This window comes from Coregonus lavaretus (assembly GCF_964263955.1).
Source record: "Coregonus lavaretus genome assembly, chromosome: 1".
NCBI classification, from domain to species: Eukaryota; Metazoa; Chordata; class Actinopteri; order Salmoniformes; family Salmonidae; genus Coregonus; species Coregonus lavaretus.
In genome coordinates, this window is record NC_139988.1 from 19,648,367 (window position 1) to 19,673,983 (window position 25,617).

The 25,617-nt window shown below is 40.2% G+C and overlaps 1 protein-coding gene across 1 annotated transcript in view; it reads left to right on the forward strand.

Moving 5' to 3' along the window:
* The window catches only part of LOC311127729 (calcium-activated potassium channel subunit alpha-1a-like), a gene marked incomplete at both ends in the record, with an annotated part of 208,256 nt that extends 184,131 nt beyond the window's left edge, over window positions 1-24,125 (forward strand). Inside the window, 12 exon segments of the mRNA XM_084159598.1 lie at window positions 383-476; window positions 8,033-8,156; window positions 8,517-8,741; window positions 9,185-9,377; window positions 10,567-10,695; window positions 12,353-12,368; window positions 12,370-12,526; window positions 15,794-15,988; window positions 16,349-16,476; window positions 16,711-16,932; window positions 22,851-22,879; window positions 23,950-24,125. Coding sequence (XP_084015724.1) covers window positions 383-476; window positions 8,033-8,156; window positions 8,517-8,741; window positions 9,185-9,377; window positions 10,567-10,695; window positions 12,353-12,368; window positions 12,370-12,526; window positions 15,794-15,988; window positions 16,349-16,476; window positions 16,711-16,932; window positions 22,851-22,879; window positions 23,950-24,125 — 1,688 coding nt within the window.
* Between the last annotated feature and the right edge of the window lie 1,492 nt (window positions 24,126-25,617).

Genomic DNA, 25,617 nt, shown 5'->3' on the forward strand with positions numbered 1-25,617 from the left:
GCAGCATGATGGGGATGGCTCTGCAGCATGTTGGATCATTATGTTCACACACGCTGACTATGTGCACATGCATTTTGGTTGAGTTGCATTTTGGGGATTTTGGACTGTTTGTCAAACATGTCAGGTTGTAGTTGCATACCATGTGTCCTCCCGTCCCGTCCTGTCCTTACCCCATCTCACCCTTTCCTCACCCCTTCCTCACCCCCTAGTCTCCCATTCCTTATTCTAACCTCTCTCTTACCTCTCTTTGGGATCTTCTCTGACTTTTGAACTGATTGTGTTGTCTTGGTGTCGTTACTTACATACAGTAAATGTATGACTTACTGTAAGTGTTGTCACTCAGCCATTCCTTTGCTCCCCACACTCTTGCCTGTGCTTGCAGTCGAAGAGGAGCAGCAGTCGACACTGTCGCCTAAAAAGAAACAACGCAATGGAAACACCAGGAACTCGCCCAACGGTTCACCCAAAATGATGAGGTAGGACAACCGCTTCAAGAGAGAGCACTATCTATCAGTAATGTTGTTTTCTATTTCTTTAACCTAACAACTGTGTGATAAGTGTCTCACGGAATGAGACAAAGAAAAAGAAGGGACAGAGAACTCTGACGCTGAAGCATTTTTACTCTGTCAGTTCGTCAGCGGTTAATGACACATAGAGCCTCAATATTTATTTCACGAGAGAGACAGACCGACCGACCATGAGAATCTGTTGGAGAAATACTCTAGCTTTAAGGCTTCAACTGCCACCCTCCTAATCCCATCCACATGTACTGGAGTCTTTAAACAGCAGTGACACTAATGACATCACCAACCAATCAGAGAGGCTCCTGTGGTTCTATCGCCCGGGGCTACTCCTCTATTGTAGCGATCCCTTTGAGTTCTATTTTTGGTTCATAAGGCCACGGGTGATGTGCACCATCACCATCCAAACTGAAAATCAAATGCTACCTTGCTTTTATCTTGTCCCATGGAATTAAATGAGTGTTTATTGATTTTGACGGGTGATAGGGACTGCTATTCAACACGAGGCCATTAGAGGGAATAGAAGAGTCGTTATCATTAAAGGGGAAAGGTAATAGATGAACCAGGTCAGAGGGAAGTCACACAGCAGCGTATGGAACAACTCCAAACCTCTCTGTATAAAACGTGATGGAATTCTACTGTACATTACTAATCTATATACTTGTGTAAAAGTAAGTTGAATTGAAGGTACTTCCAAGCAAGTTATAATACTATACTTTGTAGTTACCCACAAACATTTGTTCACCTGCTTACATGAGGAAATCACCTTTGTGCAGAAAACTAAGGAGTGTCCCTATTCGTCACATAATGTATGCATGTTTTCTTTGATCTGTTTGACTGGACATTTTTCTTAGCAGGCATTTGATTTGCTTTAAAGTGGTGTCAGAGCTGTACAGTACCGCTTTAGGAGGTTTCCCTGGCTCCTGGGTAGGTAGTCGAAGACCTGGGGATCTGTAATGTTACTCAGACTAAGGCCTTTTCATGTTGTAGCCCTTAGCTAAACGGACGCTAACACACCAGAGTCACACCAAAGTGTGTAATGTACAGTGTTTATTTTGTATACAGCAGTACTGTGTGTCTAAGCCAATTTCCCCTTCGGGGACATGGAAGTTTATCCTATCGTATCCTCTTCCTCTGTTAGTCATGTTTAATACTGCTGGATATACAGGTGGATCTGATCTTTCATATATGAACTACTTAGGAGCTACACGGTGCATCGCCTGGCTGAATGCGCTGTGGAGAATGGGGGATTGTTTGGGGTAGCCTCAGGGATACTTTATTTCTACAAGCGGAGAAAAAAAAAACATTTGGTTATGTATACCATGTCAAATGGGTTTTCTACAGGACCTGGGGGCCCCACGGCCTCTGTAAATAAGTAATGATCAACAGATTGGCTGTGGGTTTTTGAAAAGCATGCCTTTGTCAGTTTGTATGATGAGGGGTGCATTTTCAAAGCCATCGGCTGCTTTCATTGCCTACTGGAGCGGAGCGGGACAGAGTGTTCATCACGGCTAGGAGAGACTGCAGCTATAGTGCTCTTACTAAAGGGAATGCTGGAAGAGGAAATTTGACACAAATAAAATGCCCAGCTTCTAGCAGAGTTTCTTCTCAGTTGAGCTGTCAACTCCTCTAGAATTCATTGATTTTATACGCTACTGATGTTTTATCTTTCATGTTGAAAGTGAATCTAAATTCATTCATCACTATGATAGGCTTACAAGCTAGGCAAGCTAGGCTGCAGAAATATTACTCATTAGAATGTAAAAAAAATACCTAACATTTTTCTTGGATCACGGATGGATCTGAAACCTATGGCATTCACAAAGATTTCAACTCTGCTAAATCTACACAGTGTGAATAATTAAACCCATAGCCTACAGTATGTGTTGATGAAAGCAATCAGCTGTGGAGATACTAGGAGATATCGGCTGAGTCCCAAATGGCACCCTGTTTCTTAAGTACATAGTGCACTTCATTTTGGTCAAAAGTAGTGCACTATTTAGGGAATAGAGTGCCATTTGGGACGCAAGATGGTGATAAAGCCATCTCCTGATGATGGCAGTTAGAGAATGTGACATGTCACTGAAGTAACAAGTCACACCTCACCCCCTCCTCCACTATCCTCCTTGACGATTTCCTCCTCGCTGAAATTAACACCATTTCCATACCTCTTGATGGGCCATGAGACACATCTAATTGTGGAAAGTCACAAAGCATTTGCTCATACCCGTCTGCACCGTGACACACATGTCATGTCGGGTACAGTGCGGCTGAGGCGAGCGGCGGTGTAGGCTAGTGACAGGCAGCCAGGCCGTCATGGTTGAGTCCCAAATGGCACCTCATTCCCTATGTAGTGCACTACTAATGACCAGAGCCTCATGGACCCTGGTCAAAAGTAGTGCACTATATATAGGGAATAGGGTGCCATTTGGGATGCAACCAGTGGTGTCTGTGAGACTGTGAGAGATAGCTATCTTGGCAGACAGAGTCTCTGCCTCAATCACCAGTCATGGTGGGGAGTGGATATTGAAGTGACAGGCCTCCACTGAGTGAGTGGTGAAACATGTGGCTCGTAATGAAATATTTAGCTGGGCTGTAAAAGCACTAAATGCTTTCACTCTTATTAGCACCTGTTCTAGTCTTCCTTTCACCTTCCTACAGATGATTAAGAATGCAACATGTCAGGCCGTCATTGTAAATAAGAATTTGTTCTTAATTGACCTGCCTGGTAAAATAAAGGTTTAAAAAAAGTCAATTGAAAATGTTAGATCAGCCCAGCCAAAATGTACATATACAAAGTACATATGAAGGAGCTAATGGTTGATACTTTGAACTAGAGGTATAAACACATGCAGGCAACTACTGAGACCAATTGATAAAATACATTGAGATAACCAATTGCTAATAAAAGTGGATGTTTGTGATGATCAACCATTGTGAGAACTAGGCCTATTTCATAAATTGTATTCTCTTAAAATGACCTGTTCAACATAAACTACATTACCAAAAGTATGTGGACACCTGCTCGTCGAACATCTCATTCCAAAATCCTGGGCATTAATGTGGAGTTGGTCCCCCTTTTGCTGCTATAACAGCCTCCATTCTTCTGGGAAGGCTTTCCACTAGATGTTGGAACATTGCTGCGGGAACTTGCTTCTATTCAGCCACAAGATCATTAGTGAGGTCGGACACTGATGTTGGGCGATTAGGCCTGGCTCACAGTCGGCGTTCCAATTCATCCCAAAGGTGTTCGATGGGGTTGAGGTCAGGGCTATGTGCAGGCCAGTCAAGTTCTTCCTCACCGATCTCGACAAACCATTTCTGTATGGACCTCGCTTTGTGCACAGGGGCATTGTCATGCTGAAACAAACTGTTGCCACAAAGTTGGAAGCACAGAATCGTCTAGAATGTCATTGTATACTGTAGCGTTAAGATTTATTGTGTGGCCTACCACTTCGTGGCTGAGCCGTTGTTGCTCCTAGACGTTTCCACTTCACAATAACAACACTTAAAGTTGACCTGGGCAGCTCTAGGATGGCAGAAATTTGACGAACTGACTTGTTGGAAAGGTGGCATCCTATGACGGTGCCACGTTGAAAGTCACTGAGCTTTTAAGGCCATTCTACTGCCAATGTTGGTCTATGGAGATTGCATGGCTGTGTGCTCGATTTTATACAGCAACGGGTGTGGCTGAACTAGCTGAATCCACTAATTTGAAGGGGTGTCCACATACTTTTGTATAAATAGGGTATATTCACATATTTAAGTGTGGGTCATGCACTATACTATAACAACCAAGACTTTACCTCCGCTAACCCTGTTTAAACACAACCTTTGTGTCTTTCACGTACAAATATGCGTCTTTTTGAATTGTCATTTTGAATTGAGTTCTCCTGACAGATTTGAGCTTGAGAAGTAGAATGCATTTTAAAAGGGGCAATCTGCAGTTGCTTCATCCATTTTTGAACTTATAAATTAATGATATGTACCCATTGATTCTTGAAGATTATAATAAATATAAATGCCTCATGAGTTTAGTTCAACTGTTGTACCCCATCAGAACCCAAAATATAAGCTTGTTTTACTCCAATGTTTGTAAAAAAAGTAAATCTAAATAAACACTGTATAGCCTCAAAACATGGTTAAAACTATAATGTTGATATAATGGATGGTCAGTCCTTGCATCCATAGCTCTGTCCATGAATTTTAGAGTGGTTACATTTCTCCAGCCCCATCCCTCAGTTTTTTACCAAAACGGGCAGGAGGTCGCTTTGTTATTGTTTCAACTGCTGATTGCTGCTTTAAAGAAGGCGATTGCCAGTGTTATCCAACTACTTTCCTGAGAGAGAGGACATTATGGCTATAGCCTTGGGTTAAAACCCCACAGGCAGACATTTTGGGTCTCCTGTCTGATGCAGCCTGAGGGATTGTACTTTCAGTTGACACCATCATGCATACTTAAAACCTTACTTAGGGTGGCATTCTTCTAATGTCCATAAAGATCAAAGATACAGTGCTTTTAACTGATAAAGTATATAAAGTATTTAAAGGGATGAAAACAAAGGTTTCCTGTGTATATTTCAGAGGGTACTATCTTCAGGCAAATGTATTTGACAAATCCATGTTGTAACGAAAGCTAGTGACAATGTATGGAACTAAAAGTAGTATTTATTTTCAAAGATAAATATGGTAACAGGCATGCTTATTTCTCTAGGCCTGTAGCACTTGATGATAAGGCGTTATATCCTAAAACACAATTATTAATCCCATATAAAATGTGCTTTAACCCTCATACTACCGATTGGCCCTATTTGAAATGAGATACCTTTCCTCTCCACAACCTGAATATTACAACTGTTTTCAAAAGGACTGTAAAGATCATATCTTTAACGTCAAAGCATTCACAGTACAACCGCAGGTACCCTTGTTCGTAGACCATTTAGTGGTCAGTGTAGGATAGCATCAAGCTCAGATGCTCAGTAGAAATGGGTTTGTTCGGTCCTGACACACACACTGCTCGGATGCTAAAACATTAATGGCCTTCAGTTTGGAAAGCAAATATGATTGGGCAAATGGCTGAAATATTTAAAGTGCGGTCTGTTAAAGCTTTTACCGTGAGGAGTGCAGCGTCAGAAGCTGTATGCTGTAAGGAGGCCGTAATTGGTTGTCCATGCTCATACCAGTCAGAGGGTTTGTCCCAAATTGCACCCTATTCCCTATATATTGAGCCCCATGGGCCATGGTCAAAAGTCATAGTGCACTATATAGGGAGTAGAGTGCAATTTGGGAGGCATCCAGAAGCAGTGTATTGCTGCCATCTCCTTCCTTCTTCCTCCTCACCACTGTTGTAGATGTCACTCACTCTGATGACCCTGCAGTTTGTTGGCGTCTCCACTGATGGCTTCTGTCAGGAATAAGCAGAGGAAAAGAGGCTGAAAAGAAAATTATAACATAAAGCTTTGACTTTGACTTTTAGTAAAAGTGATTTGTTTGCAGATCCCCTAAAAGGTTTTTTATATTATATTGATGAGTATGTTTTGAGGACGGAAACTGGAATTTTATGGGCAGTCCTGCTGATAGCTTATGTGAAAACCCGAAGGAGGTAAAGTGCTATATTGAGTGCAGGACACTAAACAATAGTGAAAGAAGGTGCGAACACATAGACACATAGTTTGCGTCCCAAAGGCACCCTTTCCCCATATAGTGCACTGCTTTTGATCAAGGCCCATAGTGCTCTGGTCAAAAGTAGCACGCTACAGTATATAGGGAATAGGGTGCCATTTGTGACACATACAGTGCCTTCAAAAAGTATTCATACCCCTTGACTTATTCCAACATTTTGTTGTTACAGCCTGAATTCAAAATTGATTATTTATTTTTTTCCTCACCCATCTACACACAATACCCTATAATGACAAAGTTAAAACATGTTTTTAGAATTTTTACAAATGTATTGAAAATGAAACAGACATATCTAATTTACATAAGTATTCACACCCCTGAGTCAATACATGTTATAATTACCTTTGGCAGCGATTACAGCTGTGAGTCTTTCTGGGTAAGGCTCTAAGAACTTTGCACACCTGGATTGTACAATATTTGCACATTATTATTTTTACAATTCTTCATGCTCTGTCAAGTTGGTTCTTGATCATTGCTAGACAGCCATTTTCCAGTCTTGCTATAGATTTTCAAGCCGATTTAAGTCAAAACTGTAAATAGGCAACTCAGAAACATTCAATGTCGTCCTGGTAAGTTATTGTCCTGCTGAAAGGCAAATTTGTCTGTTGGAAAGCAGACTGAACCAGGTTTTCCTCTAGGATTTTGCCTGTGCTTAGCTCTATTCCGTTTATTTTTATCCTAAAAAACTCCCTAGTCCTTGCCGATGACAAGCATACCCATAACATGATGCAGCCACCACCATGCTTGTAAATATGTAGAATGGTACTCAGTGATGTGTTGTATTTGCCCCAAACATAACGCTTTGTATTCAGGACAGAAAGTTAATTTCTTTGACACATTTTTTAAAGTTTTACTTTAGTGCCTTATTGCAAACAGGATGCATGTTTTGGAATATTTTTGTTCTGTACAGGCCTCTTTCTGTCATTTAGGTTAGTATTGTTGAGTAACTACAATGTTGTTGATCCATCCTCAGTTTTTTCCTATCACAGCCATTCAACTGTTTTAAAGTCACCATTGGCCTCATGGTGAAATCCCTGAGCGGTTTCCTTCCTCTCCGGCGACTGAGTTAGGAAAGGCGCCTGTATCTTTGTAGTGACTGGGTGTATTGATACACCATCCAAAGTGTAATTAATAACTGCACCATGCTCAAAAGTATATTCAATGTCTGTTTATTTTTATTTTCCCCATCTACCAATAGATTCCCTTCTTTGCGAGGCATTGGAAAACCTCCCTGCTCTTTGTGGTTGAATCTGTGTTTGAAATTCACTGCTCGACAGATAATTGTATGTGTTGTAAATGGCAAAAAACATAATTCCTCTTTGATATTATGGGGTATTGTATGTAGACCAGTGACACAAAATCTCAATTTAATCAATTTTAAATTAATGTTGTAACACAACAAAATGTGGAGAAAGTCAAGGAATGTGAATACTTTCTGAAGGCACTGTACATACTGTAAGCAGCACTCAGGTTCCCTGATCTGAAATAGGTTTTTCTGAGATGTAGACAAAACATCCTTTACTATCCAGATGTTCTTTATCTCTAGCTTGTATGCATGATATACTATACCTCTATCTGCTGAGCTGAACTATAAACCAGATGAATATGTCTCGCCAACTTTCAAGTTATACGACCGCATGTAAATAATGCTCAACAGTTTATTGCCTTTCATCTTGATGTTGAAATATTGAGCAGCGGCTGCCGACCACACCAGTTCATTACGTTTTAAAACGACACAACGACGACAAGCCTCCAAACCTCCCTCCAGGTCTATCTCTCATCCTTCCATTTCTCTCCTCCCTCCCTCACTCCTTCTTTTGTTTGATTAGGCATGACCCTCTCCTCATGCCGGGGAATGAACAGATTGAGAACATGGATGTGAACGTGAAGAAATACGACTCCACAGGGATGTTCCACTGGTGCCAGTCCAAAGACATCGAGAAGGTCATCTTGGTGGGTACCTCACTCCCTCACGCTTCTCCATACTCCCTCACACTGAGGGGGGTCATTCATCAGTGGTTGCATCCCAAATGGCACCCTGTGTATAGGACATTTCTTATACCAATATGCTGTATTAGAAATGGCAAATTACGATCTAATAGACAGTCTATTACAGTCAGTAGGCTAATAATAATTTCAAGGGACACTTTCTTCTTTAGAATATTCAGAATAACTGAACTGAATGAGGATAACATTGGTTAGTAATTCGCAGCCTGCAGGTATAATGCTTTATTATTTGTTATAAGTAAGAGCCTTTCTAATGTCCTTTTATAAGACTTATATTATGTCAATGGATTTTTTTCCCTGTCTCAGACCAGAAGTGAAGCAGCCATGACTGTTCTAAGCGGCCACGTGGTCGTCTGTATATTTGGAGATGCGAAGTCGGCTTTGGTGGGCCTTAGGAACCTTGTGATGCCTCTGAGAGCTAGCAACTTCCACTACCACGAGCTGAAACCCATCGTGTTTGTGGGTTCTCTGGAGTATCTAAAGAGGGAATGGGAGACCCTTCACAACTTCCCCAAAGTCTCCATCTTACCTGTGAGTAGAGCTAAATCACATTTTGATAATTGAGGTCGTCAGTTTGTTTTCCTCCAGAAGAAAGACACAAAAGGAATATGAGTTAACTGAAACAGAGTTAACTAACTGAAACTGAGACTCAGCGATATGACGTGACCATTCGCACTTTGTACAATGACTATCTTTGTTTAATGTTATCACACTGTTTATACCTTTACATTTTGGCTTTGTTCAAGTACAGTGGTGTATAAGTTATTACACTAACAAATTGCTGTAAATTTACAGTTACCTACTGGCTACTGTGCTGCCAGCAATTTACTGTAAAAATTACAGGAAATGTTTTACAGTGTATAGAATAACATTGTTTTACCTTTCTATACCTCTCCTGTCACAGGGCACATCATCACTTCTCTACTGTTATAATTTATTATAGAATAACAATGTTTGTTCATCATATGTCACAGGGCACACCATTAAGCCGGGCCGATCTGAGGGCTGTCAATATCAACCTCTGTGACATGTGTGTCATCCTGTCGGCCAATCAGAACAATATCGACGACGCGTCACTGCAGGACAAGGAATGCATCCTGGCGTCACTCAACATCAAGTCCATGCAGTTTGACGACAGCATCGGGGTCTTGCAGGCTAGCTCCCAAGGTAAGGAATGGGAAGGAGTAGGCCTATCATAGTTCAGTGCTCTGCCCAGAGGGGACAGGCCCTGGCAGGAAGAATATCCCTGATCTGGTGTGTTTGACAGGAAAGCCTGGTGATTATTGGTCTTCAATGACTAGATAGCTTCTGATTGGTTTCTTCGCAATGTAATTGGTTATAATCTGGCATTATCCTGTCATAAAGCTTTACTTGAGAAAGCAAAGTAAATTAAATGTGTATTTGCTTGTAGATTAAAATGCAAATGAGGTAATAATAAAAAATACATATTATTATTAACATGTAATAAATCTGACGTTATTATAATTTTTTTAATAGTAGATCATTTATGAATATTATATCAAACAATTATCGTGTGAGGAGTGGAAGTGGAGTGAGATGGTATTCAATAATGGCCTGCCACTCCCTGCCATTGAATGTAATGTAAATGAGACCTCTTGACATGAAAATACATTTCTGTGCACTTTTGTTGTGTCTCTAATACTTGTATGACCTAGCGGTTTGCCTTAGTCAGCAGCAAGTCACTGATGTCAAAACACGGACCATGTATAATGCATACAGCATCGCTGAATTAATGTGTTTACTTGTCAGTTTGAGGAAAGCAAGAAATGTCAAGTCAATCTCACATCACTTGTTTTATTATTTCGTGGCTTTAATGGAAACAAAATGTGCCACATGTAACATTTGTTATGTTTTACGGATGGCTGGAGGGACCTCTCAAGAATAATGCACTCAACATTGTTTCATATTGTCTTAGTACAAATGATTTGAATGTGACCAAGAATGGCTAAAATATATATAAACGTATTATTAATAAATCATTATTTTTACTTTATTTCCTTTCTACTGATATACCTTCCTCAGGTAATAGATAAGTGAAGGGAAAGGGGGGTACCTAGTCAGTTGCACAACTGAATGATTTCAACCGAAATGTTTATTCCGCATTTAACCCAACCCCTCTGAATCGGAGAGGTGCGGAGGGCTGCCTTAATCGACATCCACGTCATCGGAGCCCGTGGAACAGTGGGTTAACTGCCTTGCTCAGGGGCAGAACGACAGTGCTACATAGCAGGAATGTGTTATGTAGTAATATTCATAAAGCCTTTATAACAGCTACATAAGGCCTTGTAATATCTGTCATAGGCAGTCATTAACGTCTATATATGTTTGCATGTAGGTTTCACTCCTCCAGGCATGGACAGGTCCTCTCCTGAAAACAGTCCAGTTCATGGGGGGTTGGCCCGACAGGCTTCCATCACAACAGGAGCCAACGTCCCCATTATCACTGAACTAGGTATGTCAGCAGGTATGAATGAAATGTCACTTTGACAAACTCTTTTAGGAGAAAAGTTTCATGTAATTAAATTAATACTTTTTTTGTAATGATTGTACCGTTTTGGAGTGACAGAAAAGCACCAAAATGAATTGCCTCATTGAGAATGTACTATTTTTCCCCTAATCTAATCTATTGTGGTATAGTAAGAATGTTTCAGGTTTTGACGATGAAACCCAACCAAAACCAAACAGAGCATAATTCCTCAGTCAATTACTGAAGATAATTTTCATGTTTTTAACCATGTATGACTAATACATTAATCTTAATAACCTCTTGAGGCTGTGGTTGCATCCCAAATGGCACCCTATTACTTAGGTAGTGCATTACTTTTGACCCGGGCCCTGTGCCTTGGTCAAAAGTAGTGCACTATGTAGGGAACAGGATGACATTTGGGATGTAGCCCTAGTCTGGTTCATTCCCATGGTATCACTTTGAGCACATTGTACTATGTTACTCTGATGTTCTCTTGTTTTGGCCTATTTTTTTATTTATTTCTTCATCCCCCTGTTCTTTTCTTTCTCCTTTCTGAGAATCACACCGTCCTTTCATCCCAATACAAGTCCTTTTGGCTGTTTCCATAGTAGCATTTTAGTTCTTCATAGATCATATAGTCTGGCCAATGACCTCCTTCCTTTAAACACCCGGCTGGAAGTCCTGATAGAAGTAGCAGTACTGAAACAAAACTCAACATCAATACTTTCTTTCTAAAAGATTTGTGTTTTTTGTGCTCAAAGGCGTGTAAAAAAATAAGATTGACAGTTTTGAGGCAGTGAAAAGTATGTTACAAGACTTTTTAAATTAATACGCTGAACAAAAATATAAACTGCAACGCACAAAAAGCTTATTTCTCTCAAATGTTGTGCAGAAATTTGTTTACATCCCTGTTAGTGAGCATTTCTCCTTTGCCAAGATAATCCATCCACCTGACTGTTGTGGCATAGCAAGAACCTGATTAAACAGCATGATCATTACACAGGTGCACCTCGACCAAACCGGCCGCACGTGCGCATCTATCCCCACCAGACACGTTTATCACACGCAGGTTAAAATACCAAAACCAACTGTGAACCAACTCTATTCATTTGGAGACAGGTCGAAACACACATGAAACATCCATGGACATTTAGCTAGCTTGCTGTTGCTAGCTAATTTGTCCTGGGAGATAAACATTGGGTTGTTATTTTACCTGAAATCCATAATGGTCCTATTTTTTGCTGGATCTTTGTAGAATTTTGACCCATTTTGAGTTAACACACAATTTTGTATCTCTACTTTGACAATTAATTCACAGGTAAAAGGAGAGACCTAGTTAGTTTTTTGTTAGTTTTCTTTAATTAATCTCTCCACATTAATCTTTCAATCACCCACGTGGGTTAGTATGCTTGTGAAAACCAATGAGTAAATGGTAAAGGCGGGACTTACAGCGCATCAAGCCACACAAATACAACCAAGTTCTATTTTAGCGCCTGGCTAAGCAGACGCCCGTCGATGCGCGAGTAGTTTGGATTAAATTTGTGAATAACATGTATGTGTACATTTATTTTGCAAATGCTCACACACTCAACCTTGCCTGTCTAGTCAGCATGTTACTGTCAAAGTCAACAACATGTGTTTCATGATACTGTAGTAGCAGACACATCAATACGTTCATATTTGTATGTCTCCACCAGTGAATGACTCCAATGTTCAGTTCCTGGACCAGGATGATGATGATGACCCTGACACAGAGTTGTACCTCACTCAGCCCTTCGCCTGTGGGACGGCCTTCGCAGTCAGTGTGCTGGATTCCCTGATGAGTGCGGTAAGACACAAAACCCGGACCTGAAGGCTTGTGTTGGCTCCCCTGAGCGATTGCCTAGGCTTTAGCTCAGTGGGCTCGCCAGAGACCCGGGTTCGGATCCCAGTTGGTAACGCAAAGTGCTTTAAATGCACAATCAAAGAATTGGTTAGGAAAGTGTAACTATAGATGTTTTTAACTAAAAGGGATCTACACAGACATCATCATATCAAGCAAAGTCTTTGTGGAATCCCATTGGTACAATTGCATTTTATGTCCCGGTGTTTAAAACGCTCCAGGAAGACAGACATGAAAGCCTGGCACTTTACCTGGTATGATGGCTTCATCTGTCTACCTTTCACTTTGACTGCGGCTGAAAGAGAAGCTGCCTTCAAGTGCGATTCAATGTAGACAGAGGTCATGCTACTTAATAGATAGGCCTCGTCCATCATTCTGCTCTGGAGCCCTGACAGCAGCCCAGGCAGGGGACATGTCCCTGTGTAGAACAAACAAGGACAGACAGACAGACAGACAGCTGAAGCCTCTATAGTCTACAGCGTTAGAAAGGGGCAGACATCACAGTACAGGCTCACTAATTGGGAACAAAGCAGTGACCAAGATGTGCAAGTTATTAGGGAGAAGGGACCAATAAATAAATAGTCCTGAACATGTTCTCTAGTCTACAGTGGTGTTACATACACTACCGGTCAAACGTTTTAGAACACATACTCATTCAAGGATTTTTCTTTATTTATACTACTTTCTACATTGTAGAATAATAGTGAAGACATCAAAACTATGAAATAACAGATATGGAATCATGTAGTAACCAAACAAGTGTTAAACAAATCAAAATATATTTGAGATTTTTCCACCACCCTTTGCCTTGATGACAGTTTTGCACACTCTTGGCATTCTCTCAACCAACTTCACCTGGAATGCTTTTCCAACAGTCTTAAAGGAGTTCCCACATATGCTGAGCACTTGTTGGCTGCTTTTCTTTCACTCTGCGGTCCGACTCATCCCAAACCATCTCAATTTGGTTGAGGTCGGGGGATTGTGGAGGCCAGGTCATCTGATGCAGCACTCCATCACTCTACTTCTTGTGACCTGTACGCTCTCATTGGCTGGCCCTCACTACATATTCGTCGCCAAACCCACTGGCTCCAGGTCATCTATAAATCACTGCTAGGCAAATCCCCGCCTTATCTTAGCTCATTGGTCACCATAGCAACACCCACCCGTAGTATGCGCTCCAGCAGGTATATCTCACTGGTCATCCCCAAAGCCAACACCTCCTTTGGCCGCCATTCCTTATCTCCCTCACTAACTTTAAGCATCAGTTGTCAGAGCAGCTTACCGATCACTGCACCTGTACACAGCCCATCTGTAATTAGCCCACCCAACTACCTCATCCCCATATTGTTATTTATTTTGCTCATTTACACCCCAGTATCTCTATTTGCACATCATCTTCTGCACATCTATCACTCCAGTGTTAATACTACATTTTAATTATTTTGCACTATGGCCTATTTATTGCCTTACCGCCATAACTTACTACATTTGCACACACTGTATATAGATTTTCTATTGTGTTTTTGACTGTACGTTTTTGTTTATCCCATATATAACTCTGTGTTGTTGTTATTTTTAATCGCACTGCTTTGCTTTACCTTGGCCAGGTCGCAGTTGTAAATGAGAACTTGTTCTCAACTGGCTTACCTGGTTAAATAAAGGTGAAATAAAATGAAATAAAATAAAAATAAAATAGCCCTTACACAGCCTGGAGGTGTGTTGGGTCATTGTCCTGTTAAAAAACAAATGATAGTTCCACTAAGCCCAAACCAGATGAGATGGCGTATCGCTGCAGAATGCCGTGGTAGCCATGCTGGTTAAGTGTGCCTTGAATTCTAAATAAATCACAGACATTGTCACCAGCAAAACACCCCCACACAATAACACTTACTCCTCCATGCTTTACGGTGGGAAATACACATACGGACAAAATCCGTTCACCCACATCGCGTCTCACAAAGACACAGCGATTGGAACCAAAAATCTCAAATTTGGACTCCAGACCAAAGGACACATTTCCACCAGTCTAATGTCCATTGCTCGTGTTTCTTGGCCCAAGCAAGTCTCTTCTTCTTATTGGTGTCCTTTAGTAGTGGTTTCTTTGCAGCAATTTGACCAAGAAGGCCTGATTCACACAGTCTCCTCTGAACAGTTGATGTTTAAATGTGTCTGTTACTTAAACTCTGTGAAACATTTATTTGGGCTGCAATTTCTGAGGCTGGTAACTCTAATGAACTTATCCTCTGCAGCAGTGGTAACTCTGGGTCTTCCTTTCCTGTGGCGGTCCTCATGAGAGCCAGTTTCGTCATAGCGCTTGATGGTTTTTGCGACTGCACTTGAAGAAACTTTCAACGTTCTTGAAATGTTCCGTATTGACTGACCTTCATGTCTTAAAGTAATGATGGACTGTCATTTCTCTTTGCTTATTTGAGCTGTTCTTGCCATAATATGGACTTGGTCTTTTACCAAATAGGGCTATCTTCTGTATACCCCCCTACCTTGTCACAACACAACTGATTGGCTCAAACGCATTAAGAAGGAAAGAAATTCCACAAATTAACTTAAGAAGGCACACCTGTTAATTGAAACACATTCCAGGTGACTACCTCATGAAGCTGGTTGAGAGAATGCCAAGAGTGTGCAAAGCTGTCATCAAGGCAAAGGGTGGCTATTTGAAGAATCTCAAATCTCAAATATATTTTGATTTGTTTAACACTTTTGGTTACTTCATGATTCCATATGTGTTATTTCATAGTTTTGATGTCTTCACTATTATTCTACAATGTAGAAAATAGTACAAATAAAGAAAAACCCTTGAATGAGTAGGTGTTCAAAAACCTTTGACCGGAATTGTATTTATTATCCCAACAGTGCTACTCTGTCGTCTCTTCTCTATCCATCTAAACCTTTCGTTCCCGATCTTACCACTCCTAATAGTACGAATAGCATGAATATGTGAAGGAACAAGTCACTGTGGCTCTGTCTGATGGACGTGAGAGAAGTGAGAGAGAGAGTAACCTGCAGTAATTGGAATATCCTGTTTGTTCAGTGTGGGTGCAGGGCGACGTGAAGAGACAGGCCAGGGTTAGATAGCACTTCAGGCTGCATGGCACTTTGAGTGGATTCAGTTGTGACTTTGGCTGTGTTTGCTTTGCTTAAGGATCCTCCCTCTCTCTCTCTCTTTCTCTCTCTCCTTCTCCTTCATCCTTTCAGACATACTTCAATGATAATATCCTCACCCTGATCCGGACGCTGGTAACAGGGGGGGCCACTCCGGAGCTGGAGGGTCTGTTGGCGGAGGAGAACGCGTTACGAGGAGGCTACAGCACGCCGCAGACCCTCGCTAACCGGGACAGGTGTCGCGTGGCACAGTTAGCCTTGTACGACGGGCCTTTCGCTGACTTGGGAGTAAGTGACTGGTTGTGTTTTGTCACCTCGGCTTGCAGTAGAGAGAAGTTCTTTGGGGCTGTTTGTTCATCGAGGCCAGTAGGGGAGAACAAGGCGTGCGGAGACGGCTGGGTGATACTGTATATCCAGGCCTATGCAGTATCTGTGACCCCTATGGTAGCAAATGCTGAACCGTACAAACAGTGGACATGTTTAGAATGAAATTCGTTTTGAGAGAGATATACTATGTTCATATGTAAATGCACTTTTCATTCACATTCAAAAATATATGTATTTTTAAATCAGCTTTTTTATTTAGATCTGTATCATTTGACAAACATCAAAACTCAATATTAAACGTTCTGCTTCTCTGCCTTACAGGATGGTGGTTGCTACGGTGACTTATTTTGTAAAGCATTAAAAACATACAACATGCTGTGCTTCGGAATTTATCGATTAAGAGATGCACATTTAAACACACAAAGTCATACAAGTCAATGCACTAAACGGTGAGTATGTTGTAGCTTAAATTACTGTTGGCAGAATGTCCACTACCCAGAAGGCAAAACTGGTTGCAATGACATTGTTACAACTAGATTTCAACCGTTGTAATATGGTTGTAATGACGACATTTCAACCAGCTTTGGCATCTGGTTCGAGCCACACTAGATGCCGTGTCATTTTGATAAATCAATATTAGATAATCTGTATTGATGACTCATCACTGGCTCTTTCCTCTTTAGGTATGTGATAACCAACCCGCCCTATGGTTTTGAGCTGGTGCCATCAGACCTGATCTTCTGCCTGATGCAGTTTGACCACAACGCGGGTCAGTCCCGGGCCAGCCTCTCCCACAGTTCCCACTCCTCCCATTCTTCCAGCAAAAAGAGCTCCTCCGTCCATTCTCTCACTGCCACCAACCGTACCAACCGTGCCAAGAGCAGGGACTCACGGGAAAAACAGAAGTATGTGCCCCTCTAAAGATGGTCGCATCCCAAATGGTACCCTATTCCCTATATAGTACACTACTTTTGACCAGAGCCCTATTGGCCAGTTACTTATGGTGAAAAAGGTTAATAAAATAAAAAGTGTTACTGCTTGGCAGTTAGTGTCTCTTTTGAATCATTACCAATTTGGGGGCAAAAGCAAAAAATATGTTGGCGCTTTTAGGGTTAAGAGAATAGGGTGCCATTTGGGACGCAACCATGTTTGTCTGATTCTCTGTGTTTGTGTTTGTTGAGTAATGCCTGTGAACTTTCTTAACTGTTGTCAAGTGTCCTATCTGGTTTCTTCTCACTGATTGACATCGATGGCTCTATAACATAGAAATCAAAATGGCTACTGAAGTGCCTTAAGTCGATGATGACAGCCAGTGCTTGACTTGGGCCAGAGCTGTCCGAAGCGCAGTACCGGCACTTTTAATTTTGGGGGAATTGCGTACTGGCTACTCTATAAACAAAGTAGCCTATCGCCGGCCCAGATTCACACACCGAGGCAAAAAAGGTTGATCACAGCGGAATGAAGGCAGGATCTGCATTGAATAGCAAGGGAGAGTGGGCATTCATTTTTCTAATTCCACTTTGTTCAAGTTTATTTACCGCTAGTCTGTGAATCGGCGAGTGACAGTAGACTGTTGGAGATTGTGCAGACTGAATGGCATGGTGCGCTGTTCCAAGTTGTCAAATGAAGGTTTGTAAGGTCATGAAAAGTAATGGAAATCACTTTCATAATTGTTGTTAATGTAATTCATGAAAGCACACTTTTAAATATGATCAATCAATAAAAAAATGCCATATCAGACATTATGGGAATGACCCTTCGGTGCATGTCTGTGGTGCTGCATGTGTCAGTGTGAGTGGGCCGTTGCCCGAGGAGAGAGAGCACCACATTTCAGCAGCAGGTATAAAATAATGACCGACAACAGACTAACTAGATGGCCAATTCAAAACATAACTTGTAGCAGTTATTGTGCTAGTTAAATATAGCTAACTAAGCATTAATGTTGTTGTCGCCTTTCCATCGTCACTGTAGAGCCTAAATAAATCTGCACCGTAGGAAAGCTGGGATTCCCCTCTACGGAAAAATATGAAAATGTATGCGCTCTGGATAAGAGCGTCTGCTAAATTACTTAAATGTAAATGTATTAAACAGTAATTGCGACAACATAAAAAATATTCTAAGAATAGCCTAATTGACAAATAACTTGCTGTGCATAGATCTCCCCTGAAACATGAATATTTGAGCCGTATATATAAACATGTCTAGTTAGATACCTTGCTTTGAAGTAGCCTACATTATCCATTTGATCCCTGATTTATTTAACGAGGGAATAATTGTATAAAGACAAAAGGATTCGGTTGTAATGTTGCAAAATGTTATATCAAGTGTGGAAACCATCATCCAGGATAGCTACTGGGTGTGCAGGCTTTTGTTCAAGTCCCCAGATCAAGGGCACAACGGCAGGAGGTGGTCGGTCTACATGTGATCAAACACAGCAGCCTTCCAATGTCAATAATGCTTACTTTTTCATTTAGGATATTATAATAATAGTCAATAAAATGTGGTTAAAAGTCATGGAGAAGTCATTGAAAATGTGTATGAACCCTTAACAGTGAATAATCAGAGGTCTCTATAGCATAATGTCATTTGTGAAGTTTGGTAAACATAGTCTAATGGACCGACTTGGAAAAAGACAGATCCTGCACTTCTTCCATCGCAAGTCAAGCACTGATAACAGCAGAAGGTATTACTTGATATTAAGGTCCCTTAATAAGTTTACATTTATTAATCATTATTCCTACATTTGTAAATGTCAATAAGCAATCTCTAAATAGTCATTTAAAAACGTTTTAATTATTTATAAGATAATTAATAAGGTGTTTGATTATAGTAAGGTCACAATTTCAAAATCATTTATAATGTACTACCAGTGTACTTATAAAGCAGTTATTGTCAACTCATCAGATTATTTGTAAGGCATGTGTTAATGGTTGATTAATGGTTTGACTCACCATTTATCTACATATTTATAAATGTATTTATCAATGTCATTAATGGGATATTTAGTCATTGTTAATGAGTGCATTTGTAAATGTGAGTACATGCATTTACTAATACATCATTTGATTAATGTAGCTCCTTGTAAACCATTTACTAATTATTAATAAACTATTTTGCAGCCTCTAATCTAAAGTGTGCACTATATATACTTTATACATTTATAAATGACTTGTTACTCCCCAAAAGCTGGCCACATTAGTAGACAATATTTGATTCTCCACCAATGGCTAAAAATAACCTAAAACACACAATGGTAAAAGAAGAAGTACACAATATAATGTAGTATAAGAATGGAAAAAAATATGGAAAAAACAGAGCATCTCCAGAATAAATTGTATTGCATGAACTTCTTGCTTAAACAATTTCAATTACATATTTCAGAAGCTTCATAACTTCAGCCATTAACAAAGGCCTGATAAATCAAAAGTGATCATCAACTTCGGCAACTTGCACTGTTTAACACTAGTATAGTCAGGCCTCGACGAATACAAATAGCCGCCAATGCGTCAAATAAATCCATTTAATATACACCATCACAAATAAACTTTTTTTCAGTTAAGGCAGGTTTTAAAAAACATTATGATATTAAGAAAATGTATTTCAAAAGAACAGAATAGCATATTTGAAGTTTATGGTCCTATGCCAATATGTTTTCACTACAGTGACGAATAAGGGATATGGCTTGAAAATGTATCTCAATCCAGGGATGGAAGCTGTCACTGTACTCCTAATTATCCCATTATCCAAGCCGCGAAATTGAGAAGATTGAAATACTACTAGTTTTTTTTATTAAACTGCCTTTTTCGTCAGCATGCTAGGTTAACTAATGCTAAAGCAGCCCATTGGATTCCACAACACTCCTGACAGCAACTCACCCCAATGCTAGGCATCACATACTGTTTATAAATGGTTTATTAAGCCAAGGGACCTTAATATAAAGTGTTACCCGGCTGAATATAATGCAGAACAACAAATACTACACTTGTAATCTCTAAACAAGGAACTACTCACACATACTGCATACTGAGAGATCATTTGTGTGTGATCTCCTTGAGAATACTGAAGTTCAAGTATGGGTTTACAGGATATCTTTAACAGTTACTCAGGTTGCTGAGTGAATGCTACAACGGTTAGTACTGTAGGTGAGACTACAAATATACTTACAAGCTTCTTTTTATTTATTTGGTCTTATAGCATACTTATTTTAGTATTTTAATATAGGTGAATGCCTATTTTAGATATATTAATTTTGGATGTTGCATGCTTTTAATAATATATTTTTTAATTACTGCGAAATCAAAAAGAGGAGCATTTATACAGTAGTATGTACATTTACATTTACATTTTAGTCATTTAGCAGACGCTCTTATCCAGAGCGACTTACAGTTAGTGAGTACATACATCATTTTTTTTATACTGGCCCCCCATGGGAATCGAACCCACAACCCTGGCATTGCAAACGCCATGCTCTACCAATTGAGCTACATCCCTGCCGGTCATTCCCTCCCCTACCCTGGACGACGCTGAGCCAATTGTGCGCCGCCCCATGAGTCTCCCGGTCGCGGCCGGCTACGACAGAGCCTGGATTCGAACCAGGATCTCTAGTGGCACAGCTAGCACTGCGATGCAGTGCCTTAGACCACTGCGCCACTCGTACAACTCTGAACGCTTTGGAAACAAGCATGGACATTCTATAGTTGCTTTGCATTTGTATACGCATGTAGCGTACATGCTGTAACATCAATTTATCAAATTATAATCAAATTAATTGAAACCATGTTACCATAATACACTTTGATGTGTTCAGTCATTTTAGGGATGAAATTAAGCTAGCCCGCTAGCCAGAGGCTAGTATTGTTTATACTGGGCTAGTAGAAAATCTGCCAAACTAGCCAGCCAGGCCAGTGAAATGTTCAAATATGTCATGGCACAGATTTTGGACATGAATTTGTGATCTACTAGCCCGGCCGGCCAGTGCCCAAAATACTTAAAGGGATACTTTGGGATTTTGGCAATGAGGCCCTTTATCTACTGCTCCAGAGTCAGATTTACATTTACATTTTAGTCATTTAGCAGACGCTCTTATCCAGAGCGACTTACAGTTAGTGAATATATATATATATATATATATATATATATATATATATATATATATATATATATATATATATATATACACACACAGTGGGTGGTCCCGGTTCGATCCCCGGGACCACCCATACACAAAAATGTATGCACGCATGACTGTAAGTCGCTTTGGATAAAAGCGTCTGCTAAATGGCATATTATTATTATTATTATAACAAGTATTTGATACACTGCCGATTTTGCAGGTTTTCCTACTTACAAAGCATGTAGAGGTCTGTAATTTTTATCATAGGTACACTTCAACTGTGAGAGACGGAATCTAAAACAAAAATCCAGAAAATCACATTGTATGATTTTTAAGTAATTAATTTGCATTTTATTGCATGACATAAGTATTTGATCACCTACCAACCAATAAGAATACTGGCTCTCACAGACCTGTTAGTTTTTCTTTAAGAAGCCCTCCTGTTCTCCACTCATTACCTATATTAACTGCACCTGTTTGAACTCGTTACCTGTATAAAAGACACCTGTCCACACATTCAATCAAACAGACTCCAACCTCTCCACAATGGCCAAGACCCGAGAGCTGTGTAAGGACATCAGGGATAAAATGGTAGACCTGCACAAGGCTGGGATGGGCTACAGGACAATAGGCAAGCAGCTTGGTGAGAAGGCAACAACTGTTGTCGCAATTATTAGAAAATGGAAGAAGTTCAAGATGACGGTCAATCACCCTCGGTCTGGGGCTCCATGCAAGATCTCACCTCGTGGGGCATCAATGATCATGAGGAAGGTGAGGGATCAGCCCAGACATACGCTGGCTTGAGCAGGGGGACCTTGCGTGCGCTGCAGGATTTTAATCCATGACGGCGTAGTGTGTTACTAATGGTTTTCTTTGAGACTGTGGTCCCAGCTCTCTTCAGGTCATTGACCAGGTCCTGCCGTGTAGTTCTGGGCTGATCCCTCACCTTCCTCATGATCATTGATGCCCCACGAGGTGAAATCTTGCATGTCCTTACACAGCTCTCGGGTCTTGGCCATTGTGGAGAGGTTGGAGTCTGTTTGATTGAATGTGTGGACAGGTGTCTTTTATACAGGTAACGAGTTCAAACAGGTGCAGTTAATATAGGTAAAGAGTGGAGAACAGGAGGGCTTCTTAAAGAAAAACTAACAGGTCTGTGAGAGCCAGTATTCTTACTGGTTGGTAGGTGATCAAATACTTATGTCATGCAATAAAATGCAAATTAATTACTTAAAAATCATACAATGTGATTTTCTGGATTTTTGTTTTAGATTCCGTCTCTCACAGTTGAAGTGTACCTATGATAAAAATTACAGACCTCTACATGCTTTGTAAGTAGGAAAACCTGCAAAATCGGCAGTGTATCAAATACTTGTTCTCCCCACTGTATATATATATTTTTTTCATGTGAACTCGTAGATACCCATGCTAGTAGATACCCATAGACTTCCAGTCATTGCGCTAACGCTAGTTAGCATTGGCTTGCAAAACTACCTATAACTTCCTTCATAGTGGACACAGAGACATATAAATGGCAAACACGAGTTCATCTGACTCAGTGGAAGTAGATAAAGGGCCTCATTGCCAAAATCCCAAAGTACCCCTTTAAGTTCCATCCCAGCGCATTTAGAATGGTTATTAGACATATGGTTGTACAATGTATGGTAGCAATTTGTCTTACATATGTAGTTCACACTTGTTTTTCTAAAGTGCTACAAGGATGAATAGAATGGGCCAAGGTATGGATGCGATGAATGAATATGCATGAAGTAGATAATGCATCAGTCATGCCCTTGTTTGGTGTTTCCAAAATAAATGCTGCAACGCCCGACAGCATCCCAGACCTGCATGACTATAAGCTCATCATCAGTCCCTCTTAAATACTACATTATGGAGTAGTTTATATGACCACACCAAATGGTTTGATGCCACTTTGACTTGTTTTCAGACAAATTAAACTGCAAACTAATTTTCCGGACAATAAAGTAAAAAAGTAAAGTCAGTCAAAGTAGAGTAAATATGTAATAATTTCAGCCATTATGGATCCTTCTACACTAACCACCATATACTTCTGTGAAAGTGCACTTGTTAGGACAATGTCGTTGAATAAGTCATTTAATAATTTAATATATACAGTACGGATATCAAATCAACCGTCAATTTGTCTTGTAGTTCTAATTTGATCCACACAAGGCAGGTTGCATCAAGCCAAAGCCTGAAGCCCCTCATAAAACAATATTACTTTTGAATGATTTCAAACCTTGAATATAAACTTTAGCGATTTTGGTTGCATCCCAAATGGGACCCTATTCCCTTTATAGTGCACTACTTTTGACCAGGGCCCATAAAGCGCTGGTCAAAAGTAGTGTACTATATAAGGAATATGGTGCCATTAGGGATGAAATCTATGGGTCCATTTCAGCCATTCCAGCTGACCCAAAGCTGAATGCATTGATTGTTTAAACTATTGTACTGTGGCGGTACAATAGGATATTTGCATTGCATGACCACTGACAAACAACAGCATGGTAAACTATTCTATAAAGATAGCTTACTATCTGACATTAGGTCTCATTCAGAGTAAACAATACTGATTTGGAATGCTGATGACATAGCCTTGTAATCACTTAAACATTTTGGTAAAGTGATTACATTCCAAGTGGCACCCTATTCCTAGTGCACTACTTTTGACCAGTCCCCTATGGGCTCTGGTCAAAAGTAGTGCACTGTATAGGGAATAGGGTGCCATTTGAGACGATACCAGTAACATCCACAAACCATTAACGGTTTGATTTCTGTTGTTTCTCAGAAAAGACTTGGTTTACAGATGAGCCTGAGAACGCGGCCTACCACAGGAACATTGACATCAAGCCAATGAGTACTGGTCACAGTAGTCACACAGCCAATCACCAGGTCAACCAGAACCCTTACAAATCCACCAACAACCATATTCCATCCATCAGAGAGGTGGAGGACGAATGCTGAACTACAGAACCCCATGTTGACACCTACAGTAGAACCCACCTGGAGAACACCTGGAAAAAACCTGGAATTATAACCCAAGAACATTTAGAACCCACCTAGAGAACACATGGAAAGACACCTAGAACCTGTGGAACTGGAACCTGAAGAACAACTGAAAGCTAGAATCCTTAGTTGCTTGAATGATAAATACCCATTGATTCTTGAAGAATATAACTTAAAAATGCCTCATGAGCTTAGTTCAACTGTTGTACCCAATCAGAACCCAATATATACGATTGTTTTACTCCAATGTTTGTATACAATGTAAATGTAAACAAACACTGTATAGCCTCTAAACATGGTTAAAACTATAATGTTTATATCATGGATGGTCAGTCCTTGCATCCGTAGCTTTGTCTATTAATTTGAGAGTGGTTACATTTCTCCAGGCCCATCCCTCAGCTTTTTACCAAAACTGAGGAGGGTTGACTGCTTTGTTATTGTTTCAAGTAAGGATTCTTGTTTTAAAGGGATACTTTGGGATTGTATCTACTTCCCCAGAGTCAGATGAACTCGTGGATACCATTTTTATGTCTCTGTGTCCAGTATGAAGGAAGTTCGAGGTAGTTTCGCAAGCCAATGCTAACTAGCGCTACCCATAGACTTCCAGTCATTGCACTAACGCTTGTTAGCAACTTCCTTCAAACTGCACGCAGAGACATAAAAATGGTATCCACTCTGGGGAAGTAGATAAAGGGCCTCATTGCCAAAATCCCGAAGCATCCCTTTAACATAGAACTCCAGAGAACAAATAAATAATTGGGACGAATGGGGTGTTTGCATGGGAAAACAGCATTCAGTATTCTCCCTCAGATTCCTTCTTCATCAGTCACCAGTTACTGATCACAACATCAGTACAAACTAACCTCTTGGAAAAGGACAACCTTTTCATATGTACAGTACATACAGTAATATCATATATACAGTACCAGTCAAAGGTTTGGACACACCTACTCATTCAAGGGTTTTTCTTTATTTTTACTATTTTGGTTACTGCATTATTTCATATGTGTTATTTCATAGTTGATGTCTTCTACAATGTAGAAAATAGTAAAAATAAAGAAAAACCCAGGAATGAGTTGGTGTGTCCAAACCTTTGACTGGTACTGTTTATTCATATATAAATGAAGCAACGTAATATAAATATAATCATATGTCAATCAAATGTACAGTCAGTCAGTCATTAATGTTAACACTCAGCCATGTAGTTTGCACAGCCAGTTCCTTCTTAGTGACCAGACTCCATCAGTTACCCATTTTGGAGAATGAGGGTCGCTTCAGTCAGAATAGATAGCAACGCAACGCAACGCAAGATTATAAGTGATGAAACATTATATTAGATTATTATGAAACTGGACAAATTATTTGCCATTGGAAGCATTTTCTTTTTTTAAACCTTCATTTGTGCAATGGTGTTTCAAGACTGACATGTATCCAGTATTGGAATGCCGTA